Source organism: Chiloscyllium plagiosum, chromosome 19 (assembly GCF_004010195.1).
Source record: "Chiloscyllium plagiosum isolate BGI_BamShark_2017 chromosome 19, ASM401019v2, whole genome shotgun sequence".
Classification (NCBI taxonomy): Eukaryota; Metazoa; Chordata; class Chondrichthyes; order Orectolobiformes; family Hemiscylliidae; genus Chiloscyllium; species Chiloscyllium plagiosum.
In genome coordinates this window covers 27,821,227-27,834,421 of record NC_057728.1, presented here as the reverse complement: position 1 = coordinate 27,834,421, position 13,195 = coordinate 27,821,227, and the positions used below count along the sequence as shown (strand labels likewise).

At 38.3% G+C, this 13,195-nt stretch overlaps 1 protein-coding gene across 1 annotated transcript in view; it reads left to right on the top strand.

The window, feature by feature from the left end:
• The window catches only part of LOC122559431 (proline-rich protein 36-like), a 66,311-nt gene extending 63,965 nt beyond the window's left edge, over window positions 1-2,346 (top strand). Inside the window, exon 8 of the mRNA XM_043708879.1 lies at window positions 2,165-2,346. Coding sequence (XP_043564814.1) covers window positions 2,165-2,238 — 74 coding nt within the window. The 3' untranslated portion in view covers window positions 2,239-2,346. The remainder of the gene's footprint in view (window positions 1-2,164) is intronic.
• Window positions 2,347-13,195: the final 10,849 nt, after the last annotated feature.

Genomic DNA, 13,195 nt, shown 5'->3' with positions numbered 1-13,195 from the left:
TCTTTTATCCATTCTTGGGATAGAGGCAATAAAGGCTATCATTTCTTGGTCATTCTCTCATTGCCCTTGAGAAAGTAATGGCTAGCTTTTGTTTGAATATGTGATGAAGATGCACCCACATGCATGTATGTTTGGGGAGTTCCAGGATTTTATCAAAACATGGAATAGTTGTAGCATAGGTCATTTGGTCCATCATATATGTGCCAGCTCTCTGCAATGAACAGCTCACCTAGTCCCATTCCACTGCCCTTTTCCATGACCTTGCAAATAATTTTAATTTGCACATGCTTCTCCAATTCTGCTTTGAAAGGCAGGATTTATTCTGTCCGTCACAGTTTCAGGTAATAGATTCTAGATCTTAACCACTCACTGTGTAAAAAAAAGTTTTTTCCCCAGATTACCAATGGCTGTTTTGCCAATCAGCTTAAATCTGTGACTCTGGCTCTCAACTCTTCTGTAAATGGGAACAAATACTTTAACTCCTTTAGTTAAACTCCCACATGCTTTTTAAAACCTACATAAAATCTCTTCATTGTCCATTGTCTCAGTGCCAGTTTCTCCAATCTAACCTCATAGCTGAAGTCCCTCATACCCGAAAACCATTCTCATGAATGTTTCAATATCCTCTCTAATGACTTCACATCCTTAATAAAAGGCCATGCCCAGAATTTGACACAATACTTCAATTATGAATCAAATATGCTGAGTTATAAATGTGCAGCAAATCTTCCTTACTTTTAAACTCTATGCCTTCATTCATAAAGCCTAAGATCCCTTATGCCCTTTTAGCCACTTTCACAACATGGACTGCTAGCTTCAAGAATTTGAGCATCTACAAGGTAAATCTCTCTGTTTCTATTGTCTTTTAATTTTCTTACTAAAATTCATCACTTCATACTTCTTTGTCACATGCTGTCCATTCTCTAGTCTACTGAACTCAAACAACCACTGACATCACCGACCCATTGAGGGATGAAGCCAATAAATATTTCAGGTAGATGGTCAAAGTACAAACAACCAGAAACAGAGCTGAAGTTACAGTAGCATCCTAACAGAGCTTTACTTTGGTTCTCAAGTTCTATCCTTTAGCGCCCAATGCTTTCTGGGTAGATTTTCTATATTTGTATATGACCTCAACCAGACAAAATCACTTACAATTACCAGTCACACAAGTTATAATACATTATTGTTTTGGAATGAACAAGAATGAAATATTTTATAAGTACACCAGGATTTTAAGATCATAACACCATAAGACACAAGAGCAGAAATTAGGCCATTCAGCTCATCAAGTCTGCTCCACTATTCAATCATGGCTGATAAGTTTCTCAACCTCATTCTCCTGCTTTCTCCCCATTGGTCCCATTGATTCTCAAGAGCCTATCCATCTCAGTCTTAAATACACTCAATGACCTGGCCTCCACTGCTATCTTTGGCAATGAATTCCACAGATTCACCATTCTCTGGCTGAAGAAGTTTCTCCTTATCTCCATTCTAAAAGGTCTTCCCTTTACTTTAAGACTATGCCCTCGGTCCTAGTCTCTCCTACCAATGGAAACATCTACCCAACACCCACTCCCTGTCCAGGCCATTTAGTATTCTGTAAGTTTCAATTAGATTCCCCTATCATCCTTCTAAACTCCATTGAAAATAGAACCAGAATCCTCAAATGTTCCTCATATGCTAAGCTTTTCATTCCCCATTCTCAAGAATAGTCTGAGGAATTTTGTTTTAAACAGTCATCTCATGTTCATATCTAAAGGTATTTTTCTATTCTGTACAAATGGGCATGCAGGACAATTTCAAATTGTTGAGAAGAAAGACTGTGCTTCATTTTCAAATGAATGATTCATCCTTCCCTTTGTGCAAACAGTCCAAATCTTTTTTTTTTGTGGGTCTAATCTGTCTTTTAAATGATGGACATGCCTCATAATAGGTTTGTTGTATGATGTCGGTAAGTGTTTATCTCCTCTTGGGAAGTGCAAAAAAATAGCAATTGTTCACTTAAATATAAAGTCTAAACTAAATTCGTGTACAATATCAAATAAATATTTATGTTAAAAGAGGAAAAATAAATCAAACCATTTCACATACAATGATATGATTCACTGATCAAATGTTTTTATAAAAGGTGATTCTATCTAAACTGTAGCATTTTTTCCAGGCCTTGGAGGTAAATGGAGTGATAAAAGCTGTACGGAAGAACTACCTTTTGTTTGTAGTTACAAGCTTATCTAAAGTCAGAAACATGTGATAATACTTTGTGCACCCTTCTGAACATGGATTCATCGCATTGCATTGAATTGTCTTGAAGTGGTAATGTTGTTGTATTTGTGCTGATTGTAACTATTTTAGTCCAGCATTAAATAACCAAATCAATTGCACAACAACTTGTTTGATATTTTCTAAAACACTCAAAATATTTATCAGTCTTCGAATCACAGATAACCCTACAGGACAGAAAAAGGCTACATAGCTCTTTGAAAGAAATCTCATTTAATACCATTTCGCTTCAACTAGCACATTATGTAAATTAGGAACTATCCATTTGAGAAGTCTATAATGTTGTAACTAATCTTTGTCTCTCATGTCAGGTATTGAACAGTCTTACTTTCTTCTTGATTTTTAATAAGAGTACCTCAAAGCACCTTCATCCTGTTAATCCTAATGTCATATCATTCAGAGAATGCCTGGAGACATTCCTTAACAGACCTTACTGTGACATGACCATATTCCTGCACCCAATAAAGAGCACACTGTTAAATAAATTGCATTGTTCTCCCGTTGCACAAGGTATATAAGATAGTTACAAAAGCAAATAATTTGAATGCTGGAAATCAGAAATAAAAACAGAAAATACATAGTCAAGGTTTGGCAGTATCTGTGGAGAGAGAAACTGAGCCCTGGATTTGCCACATTTTTCCAGCATTTTCTGTTTTAGATTGAGTGTTTACCATGTTACACCTTTTTTCTGAAGAGGGTTTGTAACTTGTTGGGTAAGTCTTTCATCACTTCAACAGATCCATAAAAATGGAAACAATCATAGTTCTGACAATTCACTTCATCCATTTAAAGTTCAAGAAAAAGGTAGAATGTAGTCGACAGTTACAATCACTGTTGACACTCTGTCAGACGCTGGGTGGAGAGAAATATTTAGTATGATTTCTGTAATGTTAAGAGCCTATTAAGCACCAGTATATTTTTCCCAATTTAAATTGGAATTTCACAAACCCCTAGTCCCCAGAACTGGGCAGACAGCAGGTCAATAATAAACCCAAATGGTTTGGTGCGGGCTGCTGTGCCTTTTCAAATGCATTCTGATGTTGCTATTTTACTAGTGACCCAGAGTGCCTGCATTATACTGGTGAGGCTACCTGGGGTATCCCACAGATTCAGGATGGTAAGAGCTTTGTGTCTGAGTACCTTGTGCGAAAAACAAAGTGATCTTCCTGAGCTTTTAGTCCAGCCATCATCACTGCTCCTCATCAGGAACTGACTGCTGTCTCGGTGGGGGTTACTAATCTCATTAACACTATTGTTGCACTCAATTATCCTCCAGCAGAATGGCTGCAGGCAATTGCCTTTTAAGGGGTGAAAGCGAACTTTTAAGAATCATAAACTAGAATAATATTCTGACATTGGATCAATCAAATAAAACTTTCCTTGAAAACACACTGCCGGAGAACATGAAAATATAACAGAATCGATGTAGCAAAGAAGACCATGAGAGAGGCACAATACAATAATTTGGAGATGCCAGTGTTGGACTGGGGTGTACAAAGTTAAAAATCACACAACACCAGGTTGTAGTCCAACAGGTTTATTTGGAAGCACTAGCTTTCGGTGCACTGCTCCTTCATCAGGTGGTTGCGGAGAATAAGATTGTAAGACACGGAATTTATAGCAAAAGTTTACAGTGGGATATAACTGAAATTTTATATTGAAAAAGACTTGGATTGTTTGTTAAGTCTGTCATCTTTTAGAATGACCATGTTGATTTCATTTCTTTCATATGTAAATTGCAAAACTTTTTTTAAAAGTTACATTCTCAAGTGAGAATAAACTTCCAAATGAACCTATTGGACTATAACCTGGTGTTGTGTGATTTTTAACAATACAATAAGTGAGAGAATTTGGTACAATGAAATTGCATGATCACTCAGCAGTTTAATGTGATCCAGAAGATCTGGAGAAGTAGATTGTGAAATCATTTAAAATAATTTCATTAATTATTAATTCCAAATCATATTCAATCCATTACTAATGGTTAAATAAGTAAATATATGCAATATATATATTTATAAAGATTAAAAAGACTGGATGCAGAATGCTTTGATATTCAAAAATGCTAGAAAACAAGAAACCAAGAGGAGAATGTCTGCCCAACTGATCTCTCCAATTTCTGAAAAACGCTTGCTGAGTTCAGGCTGAAACTTACCTACTCTTCTGGGGGAGTGATAGAAAATTTCTCCTGACTATATTTCTTGACATCAGAGACAACTGTGTGATTAGTGACTTGACTGCATCATGCTAGAACTCCAGCCAACAGACTTCAGAACATTTTGTACCTCTTTTTTTCAGTCCAAGGTGATCAGAAAGTATTTTTTAAATAAACCTGGAAAGATATTTTTTTTTCCTTGTCTTTGTGTTTGAGTGTGCTGTTGTTTGATTTGGGGATAAATATTTATACATCTATAATATTGGCTATGCAACTTAATCAGTTATTGCAACTTAATTGAATCAGTTTTGTTTTGATTGCTGTGTTTGTTAAAGAAACCTGGTTGATAGAGCTTTTCATTTAAAACCTGATATAGATAAATTATTTAACTGGCCAACTCAGTTACTGTGAAATGTATTTTTACTTTATGTTGTGACCATGCAGTAATATGATGAGAGTGATGATACACTCCTCCAGCTTTATCCATTACATTACACAGAAATAATAACTGCTTGATTAAATCTAATGAGATAAGTTACACAACATAGTACAGTAATTACTAATGCTAAAGGGATAGGAAATATCACTAAATAAGAAACTGGCAAGTACATGAATAATAAATATATGTTAACAGGTTTATAAAACATACATTTATAAAATAAGAAGTATATACAGGTAGACTTTAATAGAATACAAGGACAGCTGAAACACATAGCCTGCAACTCCTACACCATCTGAAAAGTCAAGGATGCTTTGTACATTCTGCATAATGGCAAAGCTTTTGGAAGAATCCAGAGATACTAATTTTCAGTAAATCAGAGATTGCTGATTGCTCAGGCTCATGTTTTCTGAGTTTAAGATGCAAATTGAATCACCGCTGGGTAAATGGAAGGCTAGAAATTTCCTGGATTGTGCAATCCAAGAAGTGTCTACCCAAAAGCCAGAGAAAATTTAGGGCAGTAAAGCTCAGCACAGAGTAGAAAGAAACAAGCATTGCAGAAATGCCCCATGATTCAGGCATTGTCAAACTAGCTTGCAGTACAGTGAAGGTGATCCCTCTGCAGACTGGAACATGTTGCTGTGGGGCAAAGGACTGCACAGCAAGTTACAGAAAAGTGTGAGACTACAGCAATTGTAGGAGATTCACAGTCTGGGAATAGATAGGAACCCATGGAGTACTGCCTCCCTGTTGTCAGGGTTAAGGATATTATCAGCAGGGCGAAGAACACTTTGACAAGGAAAAAGGAACAAACAGAATTCATGGCCCATGTATGTGCCAATGACATAGGATGCAAAATGATTGAGGCCCTTCAGTCAGTGGTTTAGAAACTAATCAGAAAGTTAAAAACAGGACTGCAATGATGTAATCTTTGAATTATTTTGTGCAATGGTAAGAAAAGGGTGAGCTGGATAAAATAGTGAAATGCATGGTTGATGAAATAGGACATGAAACAGGGCTTTAAATGCCTTGGACACGAAGCATCAGTTCTAGGGCAGGAGGAATTTATTCACAATGAACAGGATGCTACTTAACTGACCAGGGCCAGCAGCTGTATGGAGAGGTTAGCCACTCCTCTGGGGAATAGTGTAACCGAATGTGTCAGGGTGACAGGCACCAGAATGAAACAGTAAAGAAGAAAAACAGACAAAGTGGAGAGACAAATAGCCCCAGTTTTAAAAGGTTCAAAGATATGTGTACTCAGATGTTGGACAATCATGAGGCTGTCTAATATGTATTTGAAGTATACGTGTTTTGTGGTAAATAAGACAAGTGGTCCAGATGGATTGGCATTGAAAATTGGCTGGCAAAACAATCATCTAGGACAAAACAAATTGCCACTTGAAAAATTATGGGCATTTAAATGAAAGTAACCATGGACTGGCTCAACACAGTGTTTCTAGTATTTCTAGTGAAAGAGGGATCCAAAAATTACAAGTTTACCTGATTGTATTAGGCAAAATTTTCACAGAAGCATAGAATCGTGGAATCACAGAATCCCTACAGTATGAGAAAAGTTTATTCGGCTAATTGAGGCTACACTAACCCTCCAAAGAAATGGCACCCAGACCGAGCCAGTGACCCTATCTCTGTAACCCTACAGTTACCATAGCTAATTCACCTAGCCTGCACATCCCTGGACACTACTGGACAATATACCATGGCCAATCCACCTAACCTGCACACCTTTGGACCATCATTTGATGGGTCCTCATTGGCAGATTTGCAAGTGGAAGGGTTGGGTCAATGCACACTGTTCCCCATGTATTCTGCATCCACTCTCCCACTTGCTCTCACCCCATTTCAAGCTCTCATGTGCTTGGTCACTAATTATTAGTCACTTAAGGGAAGTCTCTCACTTGGCCTCAATGGGAGGATTTCTCCTATTGGTGGAAGTTTGGCAGATTATCCTGTTTGGATCATGGGCAGAAGGCAGTGTGTTTCCATACTGGTCCCCTTGTCAGATGACCCTACCACGAAGGTGTTGGCCCTCTCAAGTATTACTTCCTCATGTGCCCTTCATCCCACATAATTCCTCTCCTCTGCACAAGACTCGAAATATTTAGATTCTGGGTTATGGGCCCAGTAGTGACCTTTTTGGCCAGTAGCTGTTTGAAGCAGGAATTCTGAAATGGAACATATTAGTATACAGAATAGGAGCAAATGTAGACCTATCAGCTCCTCAAACCTGTTCCACCATTCAATATGATCTTGGCTGATCTGTTTGTATTTAATTTCACATTCCCATCTAGCCTTATTAACTTTTGCCTAACAAGTATGTGAGAAATAAATTTGTTTTAAACCAGTGCCCAGTGGAGGCTGGGTGATTGAATTTATTCAAGGCTGAATTAGACAGATTTTTAATCAGTAAGGAACTGAAGGGTTATAGAGGAAGCCAAGAAAGAGCCCACAGCCAGATCAACCATGATCTTATTGAATAGGGACACAGGATCAAGAGTTGGAATGGCTTATTCTGTTCCTAGTTTTTTGTTCTAAGGGCTTCAGTTAAAATTAGATTGGGGCCCTTGACATACCTGAACATTTTGTAAAAGAAATAGACTAAGTAACCTTTCTTTTGAAAAATTAACGAAGTATGACTTGACCCTTTGGTGATTGATTATCTGAAGCAACTGGTGGCATTTAGATATACATTAACATCTTCAATGCTTTCGCTACATGGATCAGCAGTGTGCTGATAGATTATGAGCTGTCTTGGTCAGATAGTGTGTCACAATTATGTGTGAAAATTGCAGAGTGAATCCAGTTTTACAGAATGCCAAGGTAGCTAAATTCTATTTGGTTATGTACCAAAACAAACGTGATCGCTTTCTTGCCTGCCAGATGCTGTATATTATTTCTAACACAAGATGGCAACAGTAACTCATCTAACTAGATAAATGAGTAGACTAAGGTGCAGTCGTTTGGTAACAACATCACCATTGTGAAATTCACCTGACACTGTGGTTACTGTCACAACTATAAAGTTCATGATCTTTCACTAATAACTTCTGCAAGATTCAAACCAGATGGTTTATTTAACAAGATGTTCATATGCAACAAAGAGATCTAGGACCTAAATATGCAGGTCTCTAAAAATTAAGATGCAAGGAGAGGAAAACCAGTAAGTAATCAATAATGCTTGGAAATGCACATACTAGTAATACTGATCACCATTTTGGAGTATACAAAATGAGTAAAACCAGCAGGTTATTTTGCCAGTTTTACTGGTTTACCAGTTTTTCCTTCATATGGCCATTACAAAAGCAAAACAAACACAAGGGTTTACTTCTAGGGGATTGATTTTTGACAAGTTATGCTAAAATTGGATAAATGTTTACATGGACCATACATGGAGGCCTGTGTGCAGCTTTGGTGGCCAGGTTATGAATAGTTCTGCAGGTACTTGAAAAATGCACAAAATATATTCAGGGATGACAACAGAACGGCAAGGTTATAATCTTTAGGATCAGATGCATAACGTGTTGTTTTTATTGCATGGATATCGGACAGGCACGAGACCTTTAAAATTACTGCATTACATCATAACATGTATGCATTAGTATGAAATGTACCCATAGTACTTTCCATTCATTCAGTCAGCCTTAAGTCAGCAGGCAGACACCCCGCTGTTACCTAGTCATTTTGTTGATGTAAATGTACAATATAACTGTAACCAAAGTAAGAATGACACTCAGACTGTACACGTATGGATGAAATGTTATATAAGTCTACATAACTCATTGCCAATAAATTTCCAGATATCTGACTTAATACAGATCCAACACGTTGTGGCATATAATACATGAGCTAACATGTAGCAAACCATAATAAACACATTCTGTTAGCGGTTAATGATTACATCATATGGTGGGTCTCTTCTCTTGAATGGAGGAGGTTGAGGAACGACTTTATATTTAAATAATGAAAGGTTTTGATAGAATAGTGATAGAGAGCATATTTACACTTGTGAACAAGGGCAAAACTATTGGCCATCAACGCTAGATAGTCAACAAGAAATCAAGTATGGAATTCATAATAAACCTTTTACCCAAAGAGTGATTAGAGTGCAGTGCTCACTACCATGGTGAGTGATTGAGACAAATAGTCCAGGGATGCTAGATAAGCAGACAAGAGAGAAAAGGATATTATTTTCTGTTGATTGAGTTAGACAGCGGGGATGGAAGGTGGCTTGACTGGAATCTAAACATTGAGATTTTTTTATCCACTATATTTTATATAATTCTATGGAATTGACTCAACAGTGGTGCAGGACAGTTGCCTTTAAAAATACATTAAATAACAAACAATTCATATAATCTATTCCTTAGGTCTTTCATGGGGAATTCTGGAACATGAATGACAGAATTACAGAAGTTAAGCCACCAAACATGGCTTTACATAAAATAAATTTGAAAAAAATAATTAAAGCACTTTTGCAAAGAAGCAAGCTCAGGAGAAAGCTAGTTAGTTCAAAAGTAATGGTGTTTGGAGCAGTGGGAAAAAAGGGTATTTTTATTAAAAGATAGTGGAGCACTAGTTAACAAAGTAATGACATATTCTCTTTGGATGAATCACCTAATCCAAATCCTATGTTCCCCAATCGCAGAAGATTCATCAATCTGTAGAGAAACTTGCACCACTTTTATATTAATCTAAAGACTTAAAGTATTCTATGAACTACATTGCATTGGTTAAAATTTGCTTCCTTTATGCCCTTGAAAGGCTGTAATGATGAAAACTTTACCAATCCTCCCATTCTCAACTACTTTGTTTTATTCATAGGGCCCAGTGATACCTTGATCCCCAGCGCCATGGGGAAGGACAGGGCTTAAGTATCTTAAACTCCTCCTGGCAGGAAGCCTTGGAAAATTACAAAAAACAATCTAATATCCTGGATTCGGGTTGGGGGGTGGGTGAGATTGTGTCACCTTTAGTTTGATTAATGATTATATCATCAGAATGCGTGCTTGTCAATTGTAGAACTTACATTGCTCCACTGGATGAGTGGAGCACAAGTTAATGATTGAGTTTGAGCAATCAGTCTCTCTACTTGAACATACCTAACTCTCTGCACTTCATAATTTGAACTGGTTTGAAAAGATAAAATTGTTACATTTAAATCTGTCACATTCGTTTGGTGTACAATAAGGTTGTGGGCTGAACCTTCCATTTTTTGGCCAGCTGTTTCATTAAGTATCAGGGACAGTTTCTATTGGTGAGGTCGAGCAAAATCTTTTGCCATGTCTTACAACCTTGCCTCATTAACCAGAAGTCAACAACAATGCGTGCTTCTCTTTCCTGAGTCTAACCCAATTCTACCTCTCTCTGTATCTGGATCAACTCACCACTGCTGAGGTAGCCTCGAATTGACTGGCGTCAATGTTCCAGGTCTCTCACTATTGCCTGCAACATCTTCCCTCACTGGCTGTCACTCACTCCAACCCCCAACAGCACTTACCCTGCTTACCAGCACTTACCCTCTCACTGCCTGCACACTTGCTTGGGAAACCTCCCCATTATTGTTCTTAATCCCTGCCTCTCTCATTCCAGGAGGAAAGCATCTCACAAGAGAGCAGCAAGACTCAAGGTGGATAATGAGCTATCCAACATTTGACTGCTCACCCCTTACATAGAGCGATCCTGACTCTGACCACCCTAGTAGCTTACTGACCATGTCTAAGCCCCTGAACTAATATCAGAAGTTGCCCTTCATATACTGCCCTTCAGACCCACTGACTGAAGGCTATCACTCTTACTTGACAGATGACTGCTAACACCCATAGCAAGCTTCCTAGTTTTGTATCTACATGATACAGTAAGGCAAGACAGCAGTCCTTTGAGCTTTATATCTGTGGCCCAGAGGCAGGGTGCAAAGACACAAAGCAGGCAAGGGGTGCTGTGTGCATCCAGGTAGGCTTAAAGTGAGTGAGTGCTAAGAAAGCAAGCAAGTAGCTGTGTGTGTGTGTGTCCCTGAACACGCTGTGTCCTTGCTGCAGCATTGTAATAATAGTTGCTGGTGTAGCCCAAAGAGCAGTATTGAAGAGCAGAAATGTTGTATATGTGGATAGGAGATGTGCTATGAGGGTTCTTAGATGCTGGCACACATGAGTTGCCAATGTCCATGGATGTGCTGTGCTTGTGGCCAGTGACCATGGACTGTACTCTGAGACGGTGGTGTCTGATGTCCAACATTGAGGTCCTTTGGAGCAAGTGCTGAGTTGCAGTCTCCAAGTACCCACTCTGGTTTCCATGTGGAGAATTCTGTGTCTCGCAGCAGATAGGAAAGCATATTATTGGGGTGAGATGTTCAATTAAAGAAATTGTTAACATGCAATAATCCCCTTTAATAGGCAACTTGCCACTGCTGAGGAAGACTCTAACTTTGTCGCCCAGAATTTTGTCAAAATGCAGTGAATTACACCCACCCTGCTCCATGTCTAGCTAAGCTTTGCTGGACTTCCTGCATGATTCTGTCACATTTTCCACCACAACACATCTTTCAGGACCCTATAAGATTCTATCATATGCATCAGCACATACACACTTACAGATAGAAAGAAAATAGCAGGAAGCAAATAGAATGGGCTGTATTGTAAATATCCCAATAACGAAATGGTCAGAACTCAAGCGAAAGTTAAGGTTTTGGAAATATTTAACCAAAGCATTCTATATTTATGAAGTTAAAAATCACACACCAGGTTATAGTCCAACAGGTTTAATTGGAAGCACACTAGCTTTCAGAGCGCCGCTCCTTCATCAGGTGATTGTGATGAAAGAGCAACGCTCCGAAAGCTAGTGCGTTTCCAATTAAACCTGTTGGACTATAACCCGGTGTTGTGTGATTTTTAACTTTGTACACCCCAGACCAACATCGGCATCTCCAAATCATGACTACTATATTTATGAAGTATATAATGAATGATTCAGTAAATAAGGAGAAATGGTAGCCGGCATAAGCAAGATCATTAACTGGTGGAGACACATTTCTTTTAAGAAACAGGAAAAGAGAAAGAGTTTTTTACAGGGTGTCACTAAAATCTGAAATCTACTGTCTGAAAACAGAGTGGAAAAGATTTAATAATAATAGAAGAAAAATGGAAACATACTTAAAAAGATAAGCAGGGTTAGTGAGAAAATAACAAAGCTGTAGGAACAGTGAGAGGGGTCTGAAGCCTCACACATCCGCATTGCATTTTTCTGTACTGTATGACCCTACAGTAAGTCCACTCTCTGGGAAGAAATCCTTGGTATCCTAGTGGTTTCCTGTGTCAACAGGTTAGGTATCAGAACAAAGACCCCACTGAACTGCCTCTTCAGCATTCCCAAGTGGGCCCCATTTACATCTCAACTGCCAAAGTATGTCTGCTGCATCTGTGCAGGTAGCAAATATGGGCCAACATGCAGAAACTCTGCAGTCTGGACCTGCACCCCGTGGCTGTTAGGGCAAGTGGAAAATACAGTCCAGGAAACCGTTTTGGAAATGTTGGTGTAAAATCAGGACATGTTTTATTCAGGATGCAACCAGGTTTGTGGCCATTTTGCCAGACTCCGTCAGCTATGACAGTACTCTTCCTACATGGTTCCAAATGATCATGGCTGTGGAAATTGAGAAACTAAAATCACAACTTCAGGCCCTGTATTTCTCCATATTTGAGGTGTCAATTTCAACATTGTGTTTTAATTACATGCTGTTCTGTCCAAATTATGACTTATGTTGAGTGATAATTAATGTTCAACATGTATAATCAAACAACAGATCTTAAAACATCACTTTTCAGTTTATATTTTATTGAAACATAAATATTTCACTTGAATAAAGCAAATGTCTAACAAGTTGAATAAAAGCCATAAAGGGAAAAGCCTTCACAAACCATTAGTTCCTATATTTAGTGGGCACACGATGGGAGGAGCAGTGTTTTTGTCACTTAACAATATTTTAAACAATGCCAATTCTCATGACTCAGTTGCTGTGATGTAACTGTGTAGGAAAGAACCAGGTGCTAAGTGAATATTTTGCAAATATCAACACCAAGTCAATACTCCACGCCATTTTAAATCCCAAAGTGATTTAAAAAAGCATCCTCTCATTTTGCATTGACAGGCTTTTTTGTGCATGTGGTGGATAAACATGGAGCAATACTCCGACACTCTGATTCGGTGCTCCATTTAAGCATTGTGTGCTGGGTCAGGAATTTTCCACCAACAATCTTGATAGCAATTAGCCAGGGATACACAGCTCTCTGGGTCTCCCTTGACTC